Source organism: Cheilinus undulatus, linkage group 17, assembly GCF_018320785.1.
Source record: "Cheilinus undulatus linkage group 17, ASM1832078v1, whole genome shotgun sequence".
Taxonomy (NCBI): Eukaryota; Metazoa; Chordata; class Actinopteri; order Labriformes; family Labridae; genus Cheilinus; species Cheilinus undulatus.
The window spans coordinates 20,393,898-20,416,627 of NC_054881.1; the positions used below are offsets into that span (position 1 = coordinate 20,393,898).

Consider the following 22,730-nt stretch of genomic DNA (forward strand, 5'->3'; position numbering starts at 1 on the left):
CTCCATGTAAGCAGAAATAAAAGTCAGATCTGGGTTTGCAGTGCACACTTTACGTGTAAGTAATGTGTATAAGTGGCTCACTCTTTAACGGCTGTCTTTGTAAGGAAGCTGATCAATAGAAATGCTGTCTAATGGGCTCCATCATCAATAATAGAGAGGCTGAGAATTTGGCCTCCACCATATTCAGCATCTCAGAGAGCTTCTATCTGTGTATTAATATCCCTGAGTATTTATTTCATCATATAACCTATGCCTGAATAAGATAGCAATGTGAATATCTCACAGCTAGGGTTGTAAGAACAACAGAATTTTGTCGTAGGCACTAAATTTGGTTATTTCTTGTTTTTTTTTTTATCTTCAGAAATTGCAGGTAAACTCCAGCAGAGTTTCTACATTGCACAAATACACTGATGACATTTTGGTAGTACTGAGCGATTATTTGAGTTTGAATCTCAGCTGCTGTTGATCTTAACAAGATAATCGAGATGAATTGCTGTTTGCAGTGTTGTGCTTGTTTTGAGTAGGGACGCAGGATATTGGATTTTTGCCAATATTTCCAAAGTCATTTTAGTCAGCACAGACATTTTCACACCTTTATTTGTTGGCTAAGTGGCAGAGTTAATTTTGGTCATTTTTTAAAATCTAGTCTAAGTCTCAGGTCTTTGCATAGAGTCTGTTATTTTCTGATGTTTTTTCTTTTCAGTCTGTAATCTGAAAAAAAAAAAAAGAATAAAAAAAATTTAAAAGTGAGATGTGTTTTAATTGCATTCAATGTGAAAATTCGAAAAGAATGAAAGAAGAGAAAGAAGAGTGAAGATGATTCTGTGGCTCTTTTACTAAAGGAGACATTTTTCTTTTTTATTATACAAAAATTTCAGATGGAAAAACAAACTCACTTTGCAAAGAGCTTTAGTCATAAATATTTTGTTTTTAGTTTGAGTCACATTTTTTGCAATTTAGTTTTAGTCTAGCTCGAACCAGCCAGATTTTAAATAAATATAAATTTATCAAACCCATATCAATGCAGTATCAAAATTTTTATTGATGTAAAATAGGCTGACGCAAACTAAACTTCCTTTTGTCAGAGTTTTATCCCCAAAGATAGAAGTCCTTGTCCAATCTTCCTCAAACATGCAACTAACATTTTTGGTCACAGTTTAAGTCTGTGAAATTCACACTTTTTTAGCTAATATCTGCAGATACTGTTATCAGGCCGATAATATTGTGCATCCCTACTATCTATCACCAAAATGACAGAAATTGCATCATTCAATGCTTAACATATCTAACATTTTGACCTAAAAAATGCTGAAGCAAATCCACATTGACACAAAGTCTGTCTTGACTTGCAAAAGAACACCATCATGTTTGATTTAACCTTAATTTAACCTTAATAAACCAATCAGAATAGAAAATCACTATCCAGTTTAAAGGCTCACGGCTGGCTGTACTGATAGGAAAATGGCCCTTGGAGTATTCTCGCTCTTAATCTACATCATTTAAAGATTCAATATATGTGGAAATGGTTTCTCTGATTATTACCCTTGTGACTGGCTGTTGGAGGTAATGAGACATCCTTAATAGAATAAATGCAGAAAATGGATTAACTGACAAATCTATTCTGACAGTCAGGACAACGAGTAACAAACCAACAATTCTGTTTCATTCTCTTGTAGAAAAACAAAAACAGGAAACTCTCATGCTTTCACAGAGAAGACAGCCACATATTTTCCTGCTTCAGCATGATTCAAAGTGCCTGATTGATGGAGTCATGAATGGCTGTGGTGGAGAAGGGTGATGTCATCGGACACATAATGCAACCTCAGCATTTACAGTACATTAACGGGCACAACTAAAGGAGCCCAAGTCTCCTTAGATGTAGTACTTCCCACTCGTCAGTGAGAGGACTTAACAGCAGCAACTTGTGGATCAGTGGTTCTCAACGGGTCCAGCCATGCAACCCACCACCAACTCCTCAATGGCCCAAACTTCAGATATTTTTCAGTTTACCTGATTTATTAATGAAAAATTGTGCAGTTTGGACCTAGGAGGGTACAAAGCAGCAACAGAACAAAAATCTCATAAAAAAGCATTTCACAGTTTTTTGGACATTCTTTTTTTAAATCACAAATTTGAGATCCACTCTAAATGTCGCCTGGAAAAGCTAACTGGTCGTGAACCTCTGTCATGGACCCCTTTTTTGTGAGCAAACTTTTTGAAGAGACAAGACAGTTAACGCCCTTCAAAAACTTCTTAGCAATCAATAAAATTCGACCTGGAGCCTAATTATTTATTGAGTGCTCTTTCTTTACAAATTACATAAACTTTAAAAGGAAATTAAGGGATTAAAGCAGCTGCACACTAAAAATCAGACTTCAGCATTCCTCAGGGGCTTCATGTCAAACTACCTCTAACTTTAAGTCACTCTCACGCAAACGTAGAGCTCAAATTATTACCTCAGTCTTTTTTTTTTTGCACGTTGCAGTAACTGTATTATATCGCAGTATTTATAAATGTAAAGGGATAATGCATTTAAATGCATAATCAGGCACTACAATCCCCTGTCTCTCTAAAAAAACTGTACTGGCAGTTTTGAGTTTCATTTCTCTCCTGCTGAGGTGTCAAGGTGAGGTGACAACTCCATACTTCCTGTTGTGGGTGTTAGCAATTAAAGCAGTCAAACTAAATGACAACCATGATCTTTAGATCAGTGATCTAACTTAGCTTTAGTAGTACTGGTGAGTGTACAGAGCTACTGTGTCCACAGTTGCTTCTCTGACCTGTGTAACACCACAGCCTTCTTCTTGGAGTCAAACTGGACTTAAACAAAGTGAGTCATGGATTAAAACAGCCTTTCTCAACCAGGGTGCCGTGGAACCCTTGGGCGACTTCAAAATCAACCAAGACTCACCATGAATGTGCAGATCATTAGGCATCCCAGTGCAAATACCCAAATTAGTCTCATATGCGTTTTTCCTGAATCACAACAGTTTCTTACCTTTAATTAACCAAGAAAAACCTCATAACTGTCAGAAAACCTCATAACTGTCAGGGTCAGTGAATAATAAGTTTGCAGGAGTTCAGCAGATGTTGCAAAATTCATCACAGTGTATTTTTGAAGGTCTACAAAACCCTTTTGAGAAACGCTGGATTAAAACACACCTTTTGACGGTTTTTTAAGCGTTACAAAACAGTTTTTTTTAAGCCGGGCCCAAGACAAACCAAGTTGATCCAGCACACAGCTTGTGTTAAGGCTTGCAAAGCAAGCTCACTCACTTAATCTTACCATCATCATGTCTGTTAGGACTGGGCAGTATCTGTTTTTAATACCATCAAGCCTTCCCCACATTTTACTGGAGTATATGGTATTATAGCCAGGTGTTTAAAAGCCACATTTTCCAAGCATTTGCCAGTGAGCAGAGTGTGTGCCTCTACAGGGGCTTCATTCAATCCTTTAACAAAATGCTTTGAGTTTAAGTAAAAGAAAAAAAACGACATTGATTACAGGGGTGCTATAAGTGATTTATAGTTGAAGCACTGTCTTACACCTTATAGGCAAGCTGAGTTACATCAGGATCAAACGATCCTATTCTCTCTCTCTCTCTCTCTCAGTATTGGTACCAATTAACTAGGTCCAATTAGATCGATGGAAAGTCAAAACCTAGATCTAAATCGATGCTTCAAGCTACGCTTTTATTTTGAAATTCCCCCCACATGCCTGTTGACAGTTTCTACCCCAGGCAGCATCCTCATCAAGCTAGCTAACCAGTGGCAATGTCTTAAAGTTTTGCGGCTGTGGAAAAGAGGACATCCTCTCCTCTTTCAGCTGTGTGGACGTATTTCAGACAGACACTACTGCAGGACAGGTATCTCCCCTTAGTTTGCTGCCGTATGAGATCGTTCATGGACAAAAACACTCAACTTTGTCTGATGCAGCAGACACCAGAAAAGCAGAGAGGGGTCAATAGTAGGAGCCAATAAAGGGCTTTTTCTATGAGCACTCATCCTTTCAATAGAGCATAAGTTACTTGTGTTTCTAACTATTAAATGTGCTAATGCTTACTATTAAATTCTCAGAGTTATTTTGAAGTATTCCAGGTTTGACACCTCACAACCAGAGTGGGTTCATGTGACTGAGGTTGGTGAACCTTATGTCGTCTTTCTGTTATCTTCTTTAACTCTCTGGTTAACTCTCTGCTCCTCACTTAAATTAAAGTGAGAGCTTTTCGGTGGTGGTAGTAGTGGGGGGGTGCACTGGCCTGTAAAGGAAGGTAAATTGCTCTCCATTTACACCACAAACCAAAAGAAACCAGCACAACACAACATGCAGCTCTTTTAATCCTGATTATCTCGTTTCTCTGAACATAACTGCAATCAAAACTCAACTAACATTTTGACTTTCAAATACATCAACCCAAGAATCAATGGGTGTCCAAAGGGTTAAAGTAGGGCAGCTAAAGGCAGAAGCAAACCCGGTTTTACTGTTTCATTCCTATTGTAACAAGTTTTGTGTGGCGGTTTTGGCTTCTTCTTCTTCCTCATTTAACAAAATATCTAACTGGGGAATGATGAATTTAGAAACAGCCGTTTCACTTGTGTTGTGTTCTTTTTGTGTTGACAAAATGCAGGGGAGTGAAACCCCACTGTGGTTTTTCACATTTTGTTGCAGGTGTGAAATCGCTCTCTCTTAGATTACAGAGAAATGAAACTAAATGGACAGGTAATGAAACAGCTGCTCCAAAAACTCAACCAACAACCTAAAAATCCCCCCATACGCTGTTTTCAGCATCTTAAAATACTTTTATTGAGCTGTCAACTCATTGATGTGGAAAGAATCTCCTGTGGTCTGTACACTTCAAGGACACACAACATTAATCACAGCAGCCAGGGGTTTCATTTAGGAAAACGCCTGGTGTCAGGTACATGCGAGCTGCGTCCATGTGACCTTACAGAATAACAGAGCTCAGCACGAGCCTTAACCTCTGCTGTAACGCCATCTGCCTCAGGTCGACCCATGCATTATGGCAAATTAATCTCACTATGTTGGACATAAAGATGGGAGTACAGCCAAATAACTGCACATTTGTCCATGATTTGACTTATAGGGTGGTCACAACACCAGAATTTTAACTTTGCCGTGATAGCAGTAAAATAAAAAAATACCTTTATCTGTTCTGATACTTTGCAGCAACAAAAACAGAAGTTGTTGACATTCATTCAGTCCAGGGTATATCCTTCGTCTTGCCTAATGACAGCAGGAAGAGGCTAAAGCCCTCCCACCCTTGAAAAGTTGCATATTGTTGCTTTATGGCAGTGATTCCCAAAGTAGGGCCAAACCCTAGGAGGGGCCCAGAGCTATGGCAGGGAGGGATGCACGGCAATACAAAGCAAAAACCACTCTAGTGCCAAACACAGCAAAGCAAATAGAAACAACTGCTTTAAGGGCAGATGAGTTCAACACAAGACATTAAAAATCAAAAGTTGTGTCTCTAGGCTATCTTAGTTGCACAAACGTAAACACAGTGCAAAAGTTAAGCACATTGTGAATGCATTTTGTCACTGTTTGTAAGATCTGATCCTGATAAATAGAAAAAAAGAATCACCTCAGCATCTTTGCACTCTCCTAAAGCCCTGCTTATTTAGTCTTTCTGTCTCTGTCAATAAGCATAGCTATTAGCAGAGCTCCCTTTAGAAAAGTGCTTGGTTACATGTTGATAGCAGCCCTCTTTTATCAGACAAGAGTCTCCACAAGGATTCCTGCTGTATAATAGATTCTTTGTGTACCTCCATGGCAACTTCAGAAGCTGCTCTTCACCTTCCTAACCCTCTTTATCCTCCATTATTAACTATTCGCACTAGTTTTTCTGAGAGGCTGGTAGAAAAGATTTGAACGTCCCTTACACTGCAACCATAAACAGAGTGAAAAGAAACATGTTTAAATAAAGCTTTAAAGTGTCAAACACCTGTTGTTCTGCTTTTCTGGATGCTTCTCTTCTTTGAACAATGTCTCCACACATTTTTCAAGAATGTCATCGAATAACAGTAGGAAGCAACATGTTGTTACAAGCAGGATATGGCTTTTAAACCACCTCGGTGATTACCGAGCAGCACCAACTCTCTGCTTCCGCGGCTGCTCGTGTCATGTGGCGCGTGGAAGCGTCCACTCCCAAAGCAGAGACACCAAAACCCGTCATGGACGCACTGAATTTTTCACGGTCACAAAAAGAGCCGTAAAGCTAAAAGAGGAACAACACGCAGCCGTGCTACAGTTCCTTATCCCTCCTTTACCGCAGAGGAAAAGTTTATTTATACGAAGACGCCGCCACGCGCTCCACTGAAGCAGGCGTTGACTGGCTAAAATGTTCTTCTCCCCGTGTTGCTGAAGGACAGCTTACCTTTGTACTGCAGCGAGTTGCCTGTTTTTATCCTCACAGTTCCGCTTATAGACTCCCCAGGACCGTAAACCACCTTATTGTTGGTAAAAGTGATGTCAAATTCTTGAAGCTTTCCCATGGCTCCGCTCCGCTCCGCTACTCCGCCGCTCTGCGTCTGAAATCTGCGAGGAGGCGATGCTGAGCTCTCACCTGCTGCCGCGAGCCCCCCGCCCTTAGAGACCAGTGACGTCACGTTGACGGCCCATAAATGAACTGAAAGTAATGGAAGGGATGATGGCTGGTTTATCTCGCTGATTAAGGATCTTAAATTATATGGAATAATATGTTGTAAACATAAAGGAACAAAATCCTAAACTTAAATTCATAGTTTAGTATTTGTTAGCTGTATTTGTTACAGCTAACAAATACTGTAAGAATAAAATAAAGGAAGGAGGAAAGATTTTAGATTTTTGGGTGAATTTGATTTTTATGAATATTTCGCACATCGTACGAACACAATTTATTTACTTCCTTTTCATACACACCGACATATTTGTATTTTTTGTGATTTTTTTTTAAAGATATATGTTAGGCCTATTGGAGACGACTTGGTCTGCAAGTATTTCCAAATAGCTACAAATACCTGCAAAAGCAAAGACTTCAGCCATAGTTTGTATACTTGAAATTATGTGTCTGCCTTTAAGATGTCTCTTTTTTTTTTTTTTTTTTTTTTTCAAGGAAACTGATATAAGGATATAAGTTTTGTGACTTTGACTTTGGTAGGTTTAGGTATAGTTTTTTATCATCATGGTATTAATGTTACTGTTAGTACTTCAACTTGCCACTATCTGCCCTTATTTACTATTTTGATTATGTAAATACTGCCAATAATGTGTGATTGTATGCGGTGATGATACATTGTGTTACATAAGCGCCCCCTGCCGGCCTTCTGCAGACTTGAGCGGTTCAGCCCATGCGTCATTGCCTGTCAGCACTACACTGTAAGTTGGTAATTAATAAGCGCTACTAAATATTTTGAAAACGTCTTTCTTGTGAGAAGTACTACTTATCTATTCTTCATGTTCGTGAGAATTTACAAAGAAGATATCAGGCGTCTCTGTGTTGATATTGATTTGTTATGGTAGCATTTCCATTGAGCTCTGCTGTGTGACTTGTAGACCTAAAGTTAGCTTAACTATTTTTTCTGTTTTGTATTTTTTGACGTAGTTACTACAAGAGTGGCTGTGAGAGACCTTCTTTGCTTCTGTTGTTACCAGGTACATGTATCCTTGTATTTAGGGGCTGCTTTAGTCATTTGGAGGGGAAAGATCAATATATGGCCCTATGCCATATAGCTAAAAGCAACCATAGTGAGTGAACATCATCTTGACTCACACTCACCATATTGTTATAATTTAGCATGTATGGGCCAGGTGTAACATGAAAATAACAAATTATAATAGCTAAAATTTATTGGGTCTTATGTACATGTAAAAAGACAGCCTTAAAACAGTTAAAGAAAATAAAGAAAAAGAGAAGAAATAAGAGACAATAACTTCCATCTGCAAACATTTAAGCATCTCAGTTTACATGAGTAAAAAGGAGCAGGAAGACATATACATTTATTCAATCCTACCCCCTTGCTCTTGAGGCCCAAGCACCTATAACTTCAGGTTTTCTTATAGCAGTTGTGTTCTTTCTTTAGTGCCATGTGATAAGTAAGGCATTAACTTTCATTTTTTGTACCAGCACGTTTCCTCCTGATAATTACAGAAGTAAATGAGGCATCTCACAGCCACTTATGTAAACATGCTTAAATGTAATAAAAGATAATAAACTAAATTTTGATTAAACACCCCAGACCATGGAGATCAAAACTACCTTTTAAGCTAACTAAGCATAACACTGTAGTGAGTCTAAAGTACACAATTTCAAATCAGTCGTCTAAGATTCTCACAAAAATTTGATATGGATGAATAGTACTTTTATTGAGAAAAATGTTCTAAAAATGATTATTACAATCCAAAACAAAAAACAGGGTAAGCAAGGAGGAGGTGGGCTATGGGGGGGGGGTTGCACCGCTCAAGTCTGCAGGAGCACCAGCAGGGAGTGCCTTTATTACATGAAATTAGAAACTATTAAGAACACATTTTAAGCAGTATTCATGCAACTTGAGTAGTGAATAAGAGCAAATGGTGCAAAATGGGGGCATAAGCACTGCTACATTTTTATCTCAGTTTTTTTAGCCAGTGGATTCTAGCTGCATGGTCAGACATTTGCTTCATAATAGCCGATTAAAAAAAAAATCTTAAACAATGCAAGATGCATGCAAAACCTGGCATATGAAGGTGTTCAGACAAATTCACTGATACAGAAACACTTTATTTCACTTGACATACAGTAAGGTTAAAACTTGATGTTCCCAGCTCTCTAGAGAGCGGAGGTGGAAAAAGTACATGACTGTTGTACTTCACTAAAAGCACAATTGGACTCGTAAAAAATTAACCCACATAAAGTAAAAGTACTGGTCTATAAATTGATTCAGGTAAAAGTAAAAACTATTTAATTTAGAGGTTTACTTTAAGCTCTGAGTACTGGGGAGTTGCACAGAAAATTTGATCTTTCCTTAATGGCAAGAATAACAAGAGAATATATCTCCAACCAGGTTGTTCAGGTAAAGTCACACCTCTATAATAAAGTGAAATATGTAGCAAACTTGGCAGTGTTCATTAAGCTTATAAACAGTTGAATGTAAAATTTTAAAAGTGTCTATATCAATCCACGCTGGATAACGTTAAACTACACTTTTAAAATGTTAAATATTTTGCAATGACAGAGCTGCAGTAACTCTTGAAAATCTGTGGTAAGGTGGGCTATCTCTGGCAAGAACAAAGCAAAGATTCAAGCTGGCAATGCATACTGATGAAGAATATGCACTATGCATCCTTTAGGAACACCTAACATCACAGGCAGAAACTCTAACTCGGTGGAAAACTTCACTCATGGTGCACATGTGTCTCAAATCAAAACCAATAACAATCCAGCAGAAAGATGATTGAAGACCCCAGTGGGGATCACTGTATAACAGGCATTTTTACTTCAAAATGTACTGAAAAAACGACTCATTTACGGTAATCTGTTTGAATGTAATTAGTTACTTTACACCCCTGCTAAAGAGTCAGCCACTTTGCATTGCAAAAAATCCAGCTGTGCACCTCTGGCACAGCACCAACAGCAATCTCAGCACTTCAAAGGTATTTCCTCTGTACTTTATTTTCTGAAAGTGCACACAGTGTGAATCTACATTTAGAAGGATGGAAATACAGTTGCAAGAAAAAGTATTTGAACCCTTTGGGATTTCTTGGATTTCTGCATAAATTGCTCATAAAATGTGTTCTGATCTTCATCTAAGTCACAACAATAGACAAACACAGTCTGCTTAAACCAATACAGCACAAAAGATGATATGTTTTCATGTTTTAATGAACAAACCATGTAAACATTCACAGTGCAGGGTGGAAAAAGTATGTGAACCCCTAGGCTAATGACTGGTTGACCCTCCTTTGGCAGCAATAACCTTGACCAAAGATTTCCTGTAGTTGCAGATTAGACCTGCGCAACGGTCAGGAGGAATTTTGGACCATTCCTCTACAGAACTGTTTCAGTTCAGCAATATTCTTAGTATGTGAATCGCTCTCTTGAGGTCATGCCACAGCATCTCAATGGGGTTGAGGTTAGGACTCTGACTGGGCCACTCCAGAAGGCGTATTTTCTTCTGTTGAAGCCATTCTGTTGTTGATTTACTTCTGTGCTTTGGGTCGTTGTCCTGTTGCATCACCCATCCTCTGTTGAGCTTCAGTTGGTGGACAGATGGTCTTAAGTTTTCCTGCAAAATGTCTTGATAAAATTGGGAATCAATTTTTCTGTCAATGACAGCAATCCATCCAGGCCCTGAGGCAGCAAAGCAGCCCCAAACCATGATGCCCCCTCCACCATATTTCACAGTTGGGATGAGGTTTTGATGTTGGTGTGCTGTGTCTTTTTTTCTCCACACATAGCGTTGTGTGTTCCTTCCAAACAACTTAATTTTGGTTTCATCTGTCCACAGAATATTTTGCCAGTAGTGCTGTGAAACATCTACGTGCTCTTTTGTAAACTTCAAACATGCAGCAATGTCATTTTTGGACAGCAGTGGCTTCCTCTGTGGTGTCCTCCCATGAACTCCATTCTTGTTTAATGTTTTACTTATTGTAGATTTGTCAACACAAATGTTAGCATGTGCCAGAGATTTCTGTAAGTCTTTAGCTGACACTCTAGGATTCTTCTTTTCCTCATTGAGCATTCTGCGCTGTGTTCTTGCAGTCATCTTTACAAGATGACTAGGCCTAGGGAGAGTAGCAACAGTGCTAAACTTCCTCCGTTTGTGGACAGTCTGTCTTACCGTGGACACATGAACATCAAGGCTTTTAGAGATACTTTTGTAACCCTTTCCAGCTTCATGCAAGTCAACAATTCTTGATCATTGGTCTTCTGAGAGCTCTTGGTGCGAGGCATGGTTCACATCAGGCAATGCTTCTTGAGAACAGCAAACTCCAAACTGGTGTGTTTTTTTTTTTTTTTTTTATTGGGCAGGGCAGCTTTAACCAACACATCCAATCTCATCACATTGTTGGACTCCAGGTTGGCGGACTCCTGGCTCCAATTAGCTCTTGAAGAAGTCATTAGCCTAGGGGTTCACATACTTTTTCCACTCTGCACTGTGAATGTTTACATGGTTTGTTCAATAAAAACATGAAAAAATATCATTTTTGTGCGGTATTAGTTTAAGCAGACTGTGTTTGTCTATTGTTGTGACTTAGATGAAGATCAGAACACATTTTATGAGCAATTTATGCAGAAATCCAAGAAACCCCAAAGGTTCACATACTTTTTCTTGCAACTGTATGTAAATGCAGGGATCTCTGCTTATACAGTTATCTCAGTTTACATTAATGCACAACTATCACAGTTTCAATTCTATTCAATAGACTGTGATTGCATTTAGATAGGAAGTTTCCCTATTCATCTACTTTCATGTTTTAAGGGATAATTTGGGGTTATGCAAATAAAAAAAGATATCTTTTAGTGTTATTTTAACAGAAAATATTGCCTCACTTTGTCTGATTGTATCATTAAACTACTCGAAGCTTCAGCCACATTAATAAGATATGAGAAGCTCATTCATGCTACTGCTGCATTTTGGGACCAAGTGTCCACACACATATGAGTAATCTTAATATACATGCAGGTATGTTCATCCAACATTAATGCTCAAAGTACATATGAAACTAAAAGGGTTTCAAAGTCTTTTCCACAGCTGATCAACTTCCCATCTTTGTGTGCACTTTCTGTCTCGGACACATCTTCCCGTCTGTCTGTACTTCCTGTCCGAATGTGCAGCATCAGCAGATGGAGCAGATATGAAACTTAGGATGACTGTGCAGCATTTAACGCTCACTGAGGAGGTTAAAAGGTTGTACTGACTTCACTCAAAGCTTGTGTTAACAAAGAAAAGTTAGAATTAACCTAAAGAGCTGCATCAAAACACAAAAGAAGAAAGATTTCAAATACGCTCTCCACTCTCATTCTCCTCATCCCACTAGGCTCCTGATAAATGCCCCGAGACAGATGTTACCATGGTGACAGACAAACATCCTCGTTGCCAAGCTACTGCCTGTATCCATGGAAATCTGGTATGCAGTGACATCCGATCAGGTCTTAAAACTCTCAGGTTTTTCTGTTTACTCGTGTGTGTGAATGCTCCCCTCAAACAGCCTGATGATGATGAGTCATGTTGACGCTGAGAGTATGATAGTGCGTGGATCGGATGTCGGGAAGTAAGAGGAGAAGATGTTAACGCCATATGTCAGATACACTGAGCATCAGGAGGAGGTGAATTCATGCCAGTGCTGAGAGTATGTTGATAACAAAAACTCATTCATGTATTATATGCATATAGAAGTCTTTATTTTCTTTGTCTAATTCCTCAGGATTTTATACTAATCCCCCATCATCTCTTTATAAGGTGTAACAAAGATTGATTTGATGTGTTGTGACACTGACTGACTTTAGACGTGCTACTCTGAATTTGGGAATTTCAGCTGTTCAAAGATCAAGTCATGATGAGACTAACAAGAGTAGAGAAGTACAACAATGACTCCACCTGGTGGACAGTCGCCAGAGGCAAATTCACATCTGGAGCAGCACTGAATGTGTTTTGAATCACATTGACATCACTGTCAGATGATCTGCCACATTTTAAATGAAGAGTGAAAAATCACCACCAAAGGGCCCCCTTGTCTGCCACAATGGCAGAAAAACACAATAGAGTGCCCTCCTTGGAGCTGTCTGAGTGGACAAGATTTTTCCAAAGTTCCTGATTTAGTGCCCTCAAAGTGTACAAAATTTTAGCTTATTAACTTTGAAGTGGACAAAATTTAAATTAATGTTCTCTGAGCGGAATAAGAATAAAAAAGTGCCCTCTTAAGTTCACTCTGAATAGCCAAATCTGACATAGTGTCATCTGAAATCCCCTCTACATGGACAAAATTTGACAAAGTACCCTCTCTTTCTCTGAATAAAACAAATAGGACAAATACTTGACATTTCTAAAATATTATTTGGTAGTTCTACATTGACGTTACTGAGAATTGTCTCCTACAAGGCTCTGTAAGAATAGTAGGCTTGTAGTGATAATCTTAAAACACATGTCAGTTGTGACGTTTTGTTGGTCATCCTGATTTCGAAGAAATTTTTGTATAATTTCTACGGATGACCAGCAGGGCACATTGCATCTGATAACTTGGTAATGTCTGCTAACGTAACTGATGTGAAATTATTCCATCAAATCTCATAAATTTAGGAGAAAGCAGACTGTAAATAGCTGCCCACTGTGGTGACCATTATTGGGGATGTTGTTCAAGCCAAAATTCTGAGATAGTAAAGTTAAAGTGACTAGAATTACAGTCAGGGGGGTCCTTCTCAGGAAAATTGGAAAAAAGTTAAGTAATCACCGGCATGAGGGATAGTATTTCACTACCAGTCCCTAAGTTTAGGGAAAATCTTTAAATTATGGAAAATTCTTGACATCCTACTGATATTTTTTAGCTTTCATTCATCAGCTCTATCCTACAATATCAATTAAAAGGTTTTTAATAAAATAAACACATACATATACTCACCTGCTGCCAAAAAACACTTAAATGGCAATGAATAACCGTTTCAAGGCACTGACTTAAATGCAGAAAAGGCTGTTCCAATTTCCACTGGTAATACAAAATATAATAATAAGAAGAAATTTACAGCCATTCTTCATGGAGTTTTTTAAAGCCTCTGGTAAGAATAGTATTTTGATGATACTATAACAATAATTTCTAAAGCTTAGTTATATTCATGAGTTCAAAGCTACTGTAAATTAACATTTGAATTTCAGTTACCATTACTCTCAGCATTAACTAAGAGTATTTAACTTCCTGTTTGGATACAGACATGCTTTTATTTTGAAATAAAAGTGGGACTTAAGATAGATTGAAGATCATAACAATAACCACTGAAAAGTGAACTTGCTACGGATTGAAGAGGAAACAGAGGAACAGTAGAGATGGAGATTTTTAGACAACAGAAGAATCAGATGATGTTTGACTCGTCCACTCTGCTGTCAGTGAATTTTAAAAGTTTAAGTCATTGTGGCTGCATGCACACCTTGTAGTTATGTAGTGTAAACATGCAATAAAGCATGTTTAATCGGATTTAAAAAAAAAAAAAACATGGGAAAGTAATGTAGTAATTATGGACCTTACGTACATTGTGATCTCAGCTTATAAAGTTACATATTCATGAAGTTTTGAATACAGGACCTTTTCTTGGAGTAAATTATCAGGGCATTTTTCCACCACCAAATCATATTTTTATTAAGTAGGATCAGCAAAAAACAAATTTAATTTTGACTCACCGTACAAAATAAACCATCACTATCTTACTTTTTTCAGGACAACTGGAGAAGCATGTGTATTAAATGGCTACATGAACATATAAGTTAGATATAGAATAATAATAAACATTTAAGTCTGCCCGGCTTCAATTTTATATCCACCATAGATTTCAAGTCTTTGGACCCGATTCACTCTGAGGCTGATGTATTCTCTACACTGGCCTGTTCTAAAAATGTTATAAATCTCCTTCTTCAAGCCTTGCTGTCAGGCCTTCTCAGTCTTCTTCATCGAGCAGGCAGGTGCTGGCGATGGCCCGGGTCACAGAATATGGGTCACAGTTTGCAGCAGGGCGGCGGTCCTCAAAGTATCCCTTCTTCTCTTGGCCCACCTGGCGAGGGATGCGGATGCTGGCACCTCTGTTGGCCACTCCTGCAGAGAAGTCTTCAATGCTGGAGGTTTCGTGGAGACCAGTGAGACGCCTCACGTTGTCCTGACCTCCACGTGGGTCGTACACTCGGATGTGCTCAGCGTGTTTTTTGCTCAGCTTCTCAATGGCCTGCTCAATGAACCTGTTCAGAAAGGTAATGATTCAGATTTGTTGTTATGTGTAAATGACTGGCCCAGTGGTGGATGAAACTCGTCTACTCATACAAGAAGAATTTGCAAATATATTACAAAACAGCTTTATTCATTAATAAGCGGTTATGTGTAATACTAGGACTTATTTATACCCCAATATTTGTAATAAACAAATTAGAACTACCACCTGGTTAAAATACCTCTGCAAAGTTTACAGTTCCTTACAATTTCAAGGTTTATTGTTGGGTTCAGTAGCACTAAGATTCAGTCTAGAGTGGAAAGATACTTAATGAGAATATTGCATGTTGAAGGAAAGGAAGCCCTGATCAGGAAGTTATTACAATCAGTTACTCTAACATTGGAAGACTGGTTAAAAATCAGGGGTCAAGGTCACAGCGCCTCATGTCCATCTCTTGTTTTCTAGGCCTTTTTTGTGAAAAGGACATCTTTGAAGCACTCTGAGGGATTTTCTGCCAACGTTGCACAGGTGACTGACTCAGGGATGAGCTGATAAGATTTTGGATGTCATAGGTTAAAGGTCAAGGCCATTTGGGCTTGTGCAAATCCCTTTCTTATGAACACTTTGAGGTGTCTTCTACAAACCTTTATATTTAATTTATCGAGGTGATTTAATCGTGCAATCTTGGCAGCTATTGGCTACTGTCTGACAACTATCCATCTCTGGAAGCAATTGCCAGCTTAATGGTAATTCTGGTGTTGCCACCTGTAATCACTAAACAACTTCCAGCAATGGCTAGTTCCTGTTTGCAGAATTGGTAGGTCAGTGCAGCTTTTTAGTGTTTCTACATATTTGATAATCTGTTAATAGAGATATTTGATGATTTTACCTTTTATGACTAACTGTTCAATGCGTCACAGAAAATTTTACTCACTGCAGTCCTTCTTCCTCTCTCATCTGCTTGGTGCTGACATTTGTGTGACAACCAGCACCATTCCAGTCGCCCTTCATCGGTTTGGGGTCCAGTGTTGCAACAACTCCAAAATCTTCACAAACACGGTGCAGCAGAAAACGTGCCACCCACAGATGGTCACCCATATCAATGCCTTCACAGGGTCCCACCTGGAACTCCCACTGAAGTTACAGGAAGTAGAGACACAGAAGTAACAAGGTAAGGAAATGCAATAGTACAAGCTGAATGCACAGTCATGACACTTTGAAAGTACGTCTTATCCATGGTGGGTTAGAGGAATGTAAGACACTTGCCTGGGACGGCATGACCTCAGCGTTGGTGCCACAAATTTTGACTCCTGCATAGAGGCAGGCCTTGTAGTGACATTCTACAATGTCTCGCCCATAGGCATTGTCTGCACCAACTCCACAGTAGTAAGGTCCTTTATGTGGATGATATGAGTTAAAAAATACATATAAAAGTCAAAGTGTATGATGAAAAATATAAATATGATATAAAAATATGTGTCAAATTGAGACAAAAAATAATGGATTTATTGAACATTCATTAAAATGGCAATGCTATAGTGATTACTGTTCAAGTATGATGTCAGCTACACCTCTCAGGTGATCAGATACTACTACATACAGTTGTATGCCATATTGCTAAGTCAAGCCACAAACTAGACAGCTTGAAGCCCAACTTTAAGCCAGATTCAGCCCCCTGGTGATCGTGACTTTGATTTAAGGCTGGTCACAAATGATTATTTATCCAAATAATTCTCTCTGTGGAGCACTGGGCAAACCTCCATGGGCTCTTCCATGATGCTTGGCTGCACAAGACTTTCCCTTTTTCTTTTTCCCTCATGGGCAGCTTTGCATGATGACAAATATTTGGTTCTGCGTGATCTTGGTGATCTTGTATCAGAGAGTTCTGACATTTTTTTTTTTTATAAGAGTGACCATTCCTTAGCTTTTTCCTATCTATCAATAAAGTTGTTATTTAGTCTCCAGACCGAATGCATAAAGGGAAATGAAACCAAAAGCAGTCTTAAATTAGAGAAAGAGAGAGTTAAATAAATGATGACTCACCTTGGGGTCCCGGGAATCCATTTGGCGGCCAGCTAAAAGGATGTCCATCTATTCCTAGCAGCGTGTACTCCTGCTCCATGCCATACCAGATGCAGTGCTCTTTAACCTGCTCCATCACTTTTTTACAGGCTGCTCTGTGGTTTGTTTCTAGACAGTAAAGAAAAAACATTATAACTGCTTTGTCTTGACCTCAGTGATTGTGACAATAAAACATAAAGAGAAATATAAAAGAGGAATACCTGCAGGTAAGCGGTTGTATTTGAGGACCTCACAGAGGACCAGTTTGTTGGGGTCGAGGGTGAATGGGTCCCTGAACATGCAGACAGGGATGAGGTACATGTCGCTGTTGGAGCCTTCAGCCTGGTATGTGCTCGAGCCATCGAAATTCCACTCAGGAACATCTGACAGGATAGATTTACAGAAAAATTACCAACCAAAGACTTGATCCTCTGTATATCAATATAGGCATCCAATCTACCAATTGAGCTAAACCAGAACCCTTGACACCGCACACTTTATGATTTAGACAAATCTAAAATCAGATCACATTACAGGATCATTGAAGGGCAGTTTGGCCTAAATTTGTGCTTAAAATTGTCTAGCATTAGGCCAGTCTTATTTACCTTTTCACGTTTTTTTTTTCTTTTTTTTTTTTGTAATCAAATCACAGCTTTTGGAAGAATGTGTCATACCTTCCAACATGTTCAGCCATGTCTCCTCCTTATGATGAGTGTTTCTCTGCTCAGAGTTGTTATGAGAATATTCCTAAGGCTTTCTAAAGCTAAAAACAAGGACACCTTCCTTGAAATGGATGGTGTTTATGACAGTTGTGTAAAATGGCAAGCCAAATCTTGTTTTTTTTTCTTCCACTAAAGAAATTTCAGTCAACCGTCTCAGGATACCTGTTGTACAACCAGTTCAACTAGAACCCCTCATGGAGCCTGTATGGCACCCTCTAGTTATTACAAGTAATCGGTGCTGCTGCTTTTTAGGTCAGATGTCAAACTCATGATTTGATCTCTGTACCAGCCAGCTGTTGCCTTCAGGATCCAGTTTAAAATTCAAGAGCATTGCAGGGACAGTCTCCTGCATTTTGTCTGAAATATTTACTCATTAACATACAGCTGTGAATAGAGTATTCAGTTTACAATCCAACTGTTTGTTGACCTTCCTTTAGGCCATACCACTAGAGCTATGACATGCTCAGCTTTTTCCCCTAGGGTCTTTGTGGATTGTTTAAAAAATGCACAAAGAGGAAGTTTGAGTACAGGTTTGGGTGACCTTTTAGCACACAGTTGAAATTTATTTGCCCTTGGTATGAAGTTTGTGTGTGCATTTCTGCTTTTATTCTTGTTTGTTATGTTAGTGCGACACTTCTGTGACCTATATGAGTGAAAAGGGCTGCACAAATGATTTTACTCACTAACTTTAAACTTCAACAAGGTCAGTGTACTAAGCAGAAACAAATATTTGTTTTGTGACTTAGCCTACGTGTTACTGAGGTTGACCAGGATGCTCTTTCATGTGTGTTGTTTACAATGTAGATGGAGTCTCTCTCTGACACAGACACTAGTTTTGGCTAAAGTCCTTGATGCTTGTTGCAGTAGTTATTGATCCTCAACCAAATGGTTCATGAAAGGTTTTGATTATTCTGTAATTGATGTAGAAAATGAAAAAAAAACCCTCCATAATCTCTGATTTTAGTACCTCATACTTTTGCTCATCTTCAGGGCTTAGGTCATGTGGTTTTAAGCTCCTCCTTAGATAACTTCATCCTCCTCACTCCTGATCCTCTATTTTCCACAATGATAGCTCCACTCACCCTTGCTGCTTTCTTTCTTGATTTGAATTTCAGACTCTTTGCCATGAAACCTCCATATTTTACGAAATAGTTAAGCAACGTGTAAAAAATCAGTTCGGAGTCTAAAAATCTCAATGTGTGGCATTCACCCCATATTCATACACTAGTGGTGAAGGCTGCTATGTAGCGTGACTTTCAGCATTAACTAACCCCGTTCACATGCCACTAATGCAGCAGTGGGAGCAAGTTGGGGTCGCTATTTGTCATGTCAATCAATCAGTCAATCTTTGTATAGCACCAATTCATAACCAAAGTTATCTTAAGACACTTTACAAAGAGGGTGTAGACCTTACTCTCTATTATGGCCTTTTACAATAAACCTTTGTTAATCAGCAATATTATAATAAAGACTATACCCTATTAAAATCAAGACCAGCATTAATCACCATGACTACAGCACTAGCAGTAATAAACTTTGACATAGTGACGACATAAACCTTTCCTAATCATAGAGCAGGACTGTCGAGCCGACTAGACTCATGTTGACAGCTCTCTGCTGAAGCTGTGAAGAGGAGATGGACAAGAGAAACAACAGAACACCAAATAAAAGACAACTTTATGGCAGTTTTAACTGTAAACTTATCTCTCATTTTGTAGAAAATTGCCATAACACTTATAATGATGGAAACAATGTGTCAAAAATTAGCAGTAACAGCTATAAATGATAGAGAACAGAACAATGCAGTATTAGCAATAGCAGCTAGGATGGTAATGAAATGACCGCGAGAGCAGGGGATCAAACCTTAAGCAACTCTTAATCCATGTTAGATTGGTTTTACTTATTTTAATACACTAATGGTACGGTATATCAAAGCGGCCCTGATATTTTTACCTCCGCCAAGGAGGTTATGTGATAGGCAGGGTTTGTTTGTTTGTTTGCAACATAACTCAGAGTTGAAGGATTTTGATGAAATTTTCAGGAAAGGTCAGAAATGGCATAAGGAAGAACTGATTAGATTTTGGGAGTGATCCGGATCACCATCTGGATCCAGGATTTTTTTAAAGGATTCTGTACCATTGGGAGATGGGGCTAATGGTGGAGGTCTGCGCTCTCCGAGTGCTTTTCTAGTTTCAGTATGTGACCCATGATGAAGAATTTTGAGGCATGCCTGCTTTATGGAGTGCAGTTTAAATGAACAGTCCGTAATTCAAAACAAGAAAGAAGCAGAGTAAGTCTGCAGTGCTGAACAGTGTCTCTCCAATTGTCATCCATTGTTACCTCCACCAAGGAGGTTATGTGATCAGCAGGGTTTGTTAGTTGGTTTGTCAGTTTGTTTGTTTGTTTTTTAACAATATAACTCAAAAACCTATAAACTGATTTTGATTAAATTTTCAGGAAATGTCATACATGTCATAAAGAAGAACTGATTAGATTTTGGGAGTGATCCGGATCACCGTCTGGATCCAGGATTTTTTTAAAGGATTCTTTTCTATTGGGAGATAGGGCTAATGACAGAGGTCTGCGCTCTCCGAGTGCTTTTCTAGTTACTGTTTTGATTGGGAGCCTCCTAGTGGCAGGAATACTACATTTTGGTATACAGTAAATAATTTACTAACTAATAACTAACTGTTAACTGTGTTGTCTGTGCCAATTGTTCTGCAAAATGTTACCAATGTAAGAGTGAAAATGGCTTTATCTGGTTAGTCAGAGATCAATTTTAGGCACACTGCTCCTCTTAAAAAGTCACAAATCATAAAAAGTCTTCTTACCTTCTACACTTGTTGGCTCAGAGTCCAGGGTTCTGGTCTTATTACGTAGACCTTCTCCAGTACCATCGATCCAGATGTAGGTGACCTGACATTTCCCCCCCTGAGGCAGGTTCATGTACTGTTGCCGTACGGCCTTGTTGAGGCGAGAGCTGAACGACACCGATGCCATGCTCACCTTTAATCAGACAAGTACAGTCAATAACACAATGTAAGACTTTCAAGACTTTTAAAGTTGAGCTGTTTTCTTTTTCAGTTTATTTTTCTTGTTTTCTTTTTGTCGTCAACCCTAATGAAGAAGCTGTCAGAAGGAAGTGAGTTTCTTTTGCTTTAAACCCTCATAATTAGTTTTCACTTTGTCATTCAGGAAAAAAAAACACTTCTGTCAAATTTGTCTTTAGAAACCTGCAAAACTTGAAATAAATCTGCATTGTTTGAGTTCTTCAGTCGCAAATATTCACAGACAAGAAGCAGGCAGAAAAATAAAGAATCATCTGGTTGGATGGAATTCACTGATGGCAACAATTCAAGAAAAACAAACAAAACTGACCTTTTTTCATATATTTAAATAAAATAGATGGGTGTATGTCCACTTCAGGCTTCCTTACATCTTTGTGCCATTATAGGAATGTATTCCTAAAAAATTGTTGCAAGCTCAATTTTACAGCTTGTCTTTCATCAGTACAATATATTATTAACAGTTAACATTACTTTTTGCACTTTTTTAAAAAACTTAAACAGGAAAGATGGGGAATTTTGGGATTTAAAGGCTGAAAACAACACTACTGGACTGTTTTCAGGGTTATTGAGAGCCCAAATGCAAATGCCAGTATGCTGAACTTACATTGACTTTATATATGAGTACCTGTTGAACTCCCTTTATCAAACTGGACAGACAAGCCCATCTTGTGACTGGAAATGTCATAGACTCACATCACATACCTTACATGTTTATTTTAACCAAGCTACCTGAGCTGGATCTTAACTTTAAAAATGTCGATGATGCATTAGTGAATGTGTGAAGAGTCTGCTAATACAGTGGTTCTCAACTCATGGGTCAGGACCCAAAAGTGGGTCGCAAAGCTCTTTCTAGTGGGTCAGAAATATGTGCCAGGAAAAAACATGGGATAAAAACTATGTGCATGAGCACTATGTGGATATATAGTAAATTCAAATATGTATTTTTAGGTCCTCCTATGATGACAAGTAAATTCAGGCATTTTTTACAAGAGATGTACTTATTTATCTCCTTTTCCAACATAACAAAGGAATTCTCAAGAAATAATGAAATCCCATGCTGTCTAAGAAAAATTGAGAAAAGCAAAATGAAGACATGCATGTCCTTCAGTAAGGAGCTTTCTGAACATGTTTATTGAACATATTCAGAAAGTGTTTTCATTAAATAAATTCTAGTGGTTGGAAGTTTGTACAAATTTGGAGCCCCATGAGATTCCACTCTAAGATTATTCTCAGTAACCCTTAAATATTAAACTTATATTTAATACTGACAATTACACTATAAACTGAACTTTAAGATAAGATTATTGTGTTACTCTTTAACAAATACAGCCCCTTTACTAGAAACTAGAAACAGCTTCAGCAGCCTTAAGGATCTCCATTAGAGCCTTAAAGGGTAAATTTGTTATGCAGATGCAAGTTTCTATGCTTCAGAGATCAAAACAAATATGTAGTAGTTCTCGTTCGGGAGTTCAATGTACTTTCAGACAAAATACATTAAAAACGAACCCTGAAATGGATTAAGATAAACATCACTGGTTAAATCAAGTCATGGTAAAAGGCTTTCAGAGAGACCCACTCTAAAGTTCAACATATCCTAACACTAATTTTCTCAGAATCTGCACCACTTTTAATTTAATTCGCATCTATCAGACAAAACAATATTACTCAACAGACCTAGTTAAAAATAATAAAAATAATCTGGACTTACAGAACAGCAGGGGACTCCAGGTGTAGTCAGGTGTGTTTGAGAGCTCTTTGTGTGATGTGCCTAAACCTGTTTGTCTTTTTAACAGGAATGCAAATGATCCGCTGACGACACGACTCACCTGCTCACTGCGTAATGTGACGTTTCAAAGGCGTGCTGAAACTGCAGATGTGTGTTTCTGTGTTTAATCTGTTTCCACGGCAGATTCATGAGGATTTCATCAGACAAACACAGACCTTGTAGGTATCTGCAAAACCATTGAAGTCTATGTACATTCATTAATTAATCTCTA

General features: G+C 38.4%; 2 protein-coding genes across 2 annotated transcripts in view; both read right to left on the reverse strand.

Annotated features, from left to right (window-relative positions):
* The window catches only part of arrdc1b (arrestin domain containing 1b), a 52,734-nt gene extending 46,163 nt beyond the window's left edge, over nucleotides 1-6,571 (reverse strand). The window contains exon 1 of the mRNA XM_041811101.1: nucleotides 6,396-6,571. Within this exon, the coding sequence (XP_041667035.1) occupies nucleotides 6,396-6,513 (118 nt within the window). The 5' untranslated portion in view covers nucleotides 6,514-6,571. The remainder of the gene's footprint in view (nucleotides 1-6,395) is intronic.
* Nucleotides 6,572-14,296: 7,725 nt separating this feature from the next.
* On the reverse strand, nucleotides 14,297-22,476 carry LOC121524662 (glutamine synthetase-like). The gene is made up of 7 exons (XM_041810103.1): nucleotides 22,442-22,476; nucleotides 20,497-20,671; nucleotides 17,165-17,326; nucleotides 16,926-17,072; nucleotides 16,149-16,276; nucleotides 15,817-16,016; nucleotides 14,297-14,913 (listed from the first exon to the last, which is right to left on the reverse strand). The coding sequence occupies exons 2-7, from the start codon at nucleotides 20,663-20,665 to the stop codon at nucleotides 14,619-14,621; spliced, it is 1,101 nt and encodes a 366-aa protein (XP_041666037.1). The 5' UTR covers nucleotides 20,666-20,671; nucleotides 22,442-22,476; the 3' UTR covers nucleotides 14,297-14,618.
* Between the last annotated feature and the right edge of the window lie 254 nt (nucleotides 22,477-22,730).